Source organism: Adiantum capillus-veneris, chromosome 16, assembly GCF_014529385.1.
Source record: "Adiantum capillus-veneris isolate H3 chromosome 16, ASM1452938v2, whole genome shotgun sequence".
Classification (NCBI taxonomy): Eukaryota; Viridiplantae; Streptophyta; class Polypodiopsida; order Polypodiales; family Pteridaceae; genus Adiantum; species Adiantum capillus-veneris.
This window is the reverse complement of record NC_140946.1, coordinates 83,804,628-83,807,543: the sequence shown is the minus strand read 5'-3', so window position 1 is coordinate 83,807,543 and position 2,916 is coordinate 83,804,628. Positions and strand designations below refer to the sequence as shown.

The 2,916-nt window shown below is 44.7% G+C and overlaps 1 protein-coding gene across 1 annotated transcript; it reads right to left on the bottom strand.

Moving 5' to 3' along the window:
* Positions 1-1,106: 1,106 nt before the first annotated feature.
* SETH1 (phosphatidylinositolglycan synthase family protein) lies at positions 1,107-2,367 on the bottom strand. The gene has a single exon (XM_086485204.1). The coding sequence runs from the start codon at positions 2,200-2,202 to the stop codon at positions 1,186-1,188; it is 1,017 nt and encodes a 338-aa protein (XP_086341330.1). The 5' UTR covers positions 2,203-2,367; the 3' UTR covers positions 1,107-1,185.
* Positions 2,368-2,916: the final 549 nt, after the last annotated feature.

Here is a 2,916-nt window from a genome sequence, read left to right as displayed (position 1 = left end):
GGCCGGTATGTGCAGGTTGGCTCCATCCTTCAGTGGTTTGACACGTCAGCAATTTGTGACAGAAGAATGCCGGCAAGAATGCCTCCTGGGTGATACCACCAAGAGAGTGTTGCTTCATAGCCTCTATCTCATGGAGGTCGATAGTCTGCCCAAAAACGCTCAGATGGATTGCTCCCCAAAAACCCTAGGAGCTGCAGCCTGCCCTCCCTATAGGCTTCCCACACCCATCACACTAGGGCTACCTCCAATGGGGGCACAACACATCACAAAATCCCTCCCCAGCAACGCTTATATAGGCCTCAATGAATCTGCCCGATCCACACTCCCAGTCCCCCACCACATGGAAATAGGGCACAAAAAGAGGAGAAGACTAAAAGAGGGCACCAGAAGCCCCTAGATAGAGCCTACTGGAGGGCTGGACTAAACGTCCCATGCCTGCAAGAGACTAAATGGCCCAGGCTACCATGGCTAGACATAATCCACATAACCAGACCAGAAAAGTACCTCACTCTGGCCAGGCACAGGCACAAAACAGCCCTAACTTCCCCTCACCGGTCCATAGGAGATACCCAGACTTCTTTACTTGAATTCGTTAATGAGCTTTGTGGTCTATTTGGAGTTTTAGGAATTATATATTATTCCTTCAACCTCCAAGAGATCCTTTTCACTTCTTTCGGATGTCTTTTTGACAGTCATTACAATGCTCATTCACCAAGGGACATCTCTGAGTGGACTCTAGAGCTGCTTTTTTATTGCTTTAGTTGTTCACTGCCTCGACCCTTTCTTGATGATCTGAGTGCAAGATTTTATTCTGTGCGTAATCTTCTTTGTGAATTTTTCCCTAATCCTGAGGTTTCATACCGGTAATATAAGTATTACAAGAAAACAAACAAGTGTGTGTGTGTGTGTGTGTGTGTGTGTTGTGGTTGGGGTTTTTTTTGGGGGGGTGCTGTGCTGCTTTGAAAGTCTAGAATAAAATGACTCGATCATTAACAAGAAATTATAACATTATGTATCTCACAAAGAACCTAATTGAAAATGTTTTAAATGTATTGAATCAGTGAACTCATACCCACCAAACCTACCAAGCAACAACAAATGATTACTTTTTCAAACTAAGATGTGTATGCATTCTTCAGAAAGAAATCAAGAGAAAATGCTCCAGCTCTACAGACAAAAATTCTTTCAATCAAGATCAAAGCATAGCTTAGCCTCATCCCAAGGTCCATTGATTTCAAACTTGTACTCTTGAATTCGAATAAGCCAATATGGACAAACCAGCATTATAAATATCACAACAACCACAAAGAGCACTAAGGCAAGGCGGTTGAGTGGGAAGATTAAACCCATTGTAACAGCGATCAGCACACAAGAGAACCAGAGATGTAACTTGACCGAGTATTGCTTCATGGAGCATGTCACCAGCGGAAATAGAAGGAAAAACTCTGATGAAAACAACATGAGAGCAAAAACTAGCAGACCTGAAGGCAATCTGGATGCAACGAGAACCGATGCCACAATCGATGCATTCAAAGACACGTTGCCACTCAATGTGGCAGGCTTCTTCACGGCGAGCTTCCTTGATAAATCGTTGGACTTTGTACCTCGTGATGCTGTAAAAGCGGGTGGTGGCCGAGTGGATGAGTCAATGTAGTCATGAAAACAGAGATGAACCATCAACAAGCATACTGTGAGCGCCCATATAGAATCTGAGCTTATGGAACTTGTCAAAGTTTGGAAAACTGGTGCCAACACATAGAGACCACTGACGAAGTATGTGAAGTACAATGCATACCTGTACAGAATAGCTACAGAAATACTACCTGTTGTGAGGAGGAGTACAACAAACCCAAAAAGAAGCAAAAGGGAGTCGAGAATGAGCAGCAGAGATGCATCAAGGACACCGTTCAAGGAGTATGTCCATACAGCAGAGACCATAGCCACAACACATACATATTGAGCTATGGCAACAGAGTCGCGAATCGCTGTCCAAGTGTCGCGCTTCACCACATTTGCATTCATCACCATAGCCTCCAAGAATGATGAATCTGTGTGATTGTCTTCATAACCGGGCTGCATTCCACCATAAACTACTTTTTGCCATTTGGGTCCAGGGGAGACATCGCTGTTCTGCTGCTGATTTATGCAGTGATGGTGAAGGTTTTGTGCACTCTCTCGCTCTTTGCCCATGGACTTGCCCATTCGCAAAGCAAAGTTCGTTCAGCAGCCAACTAATCATTCATTAGAGCAGTGGTGCTGATAGCTACCTGTGGATTAGACACAACGTTCTGGTCGCGCGACTGCACCTTCGTTTATTTTGAGAGAGAGAGAGAGAGGAATGGGGAAGCGGTGGGGGGGCTAAGTGGCACCGGCATGGGAGGGTGGCCGTAGATCCCAAATACAGTAGCCTAGATTACTTTTGTAATTTAGTGTAAAAAATAATTTAGGGTACCCGCATTTTGGAAGTAATCTAGAGTACTCCCATTTTGAGACGTTGGATGTGAACCCGAGACTTCATGCATGAGAGACGCCTACCCTAACCACTACACCATGCATGCGTTGTGAAACCAAGAGGACCTAATTTACTTTAAACGTGTAAATTAGGGGCGACGCCAAAAATAAAAAGTAATTTAGGGTACCCTAATTTACTTTTGGCGCCGCCATTGAGATCTACGGCCCACAATGCCCCTGCCATCGTAGATCCCACCCTCTCATGCCCGTGCCACTTAGTCCTGAGGGGGAGGGAGCGGGGGGGGGGACATAGTCTATTCTAAAGTCCTTCATTAGCATTAAAAGAGACAAGTAAAATTAGTTATGCAGGCAAATTGCCAAGTTTCGATATAGATATGTCAAGTAATTAGATGTGGACTCTCAAGATGCTAGAATCATTTGGATCGCTCTGATGGCTTTGATGGA

Coding starts and splice junctions, on each gene's coding strand:
- SETH1 (XM_086485204.1), bottom strand. CDS start 2,202: ATGGGCAAGTCCATGGGCAAAGAGCGAGAGAGTGCACAAAACCTTCAC.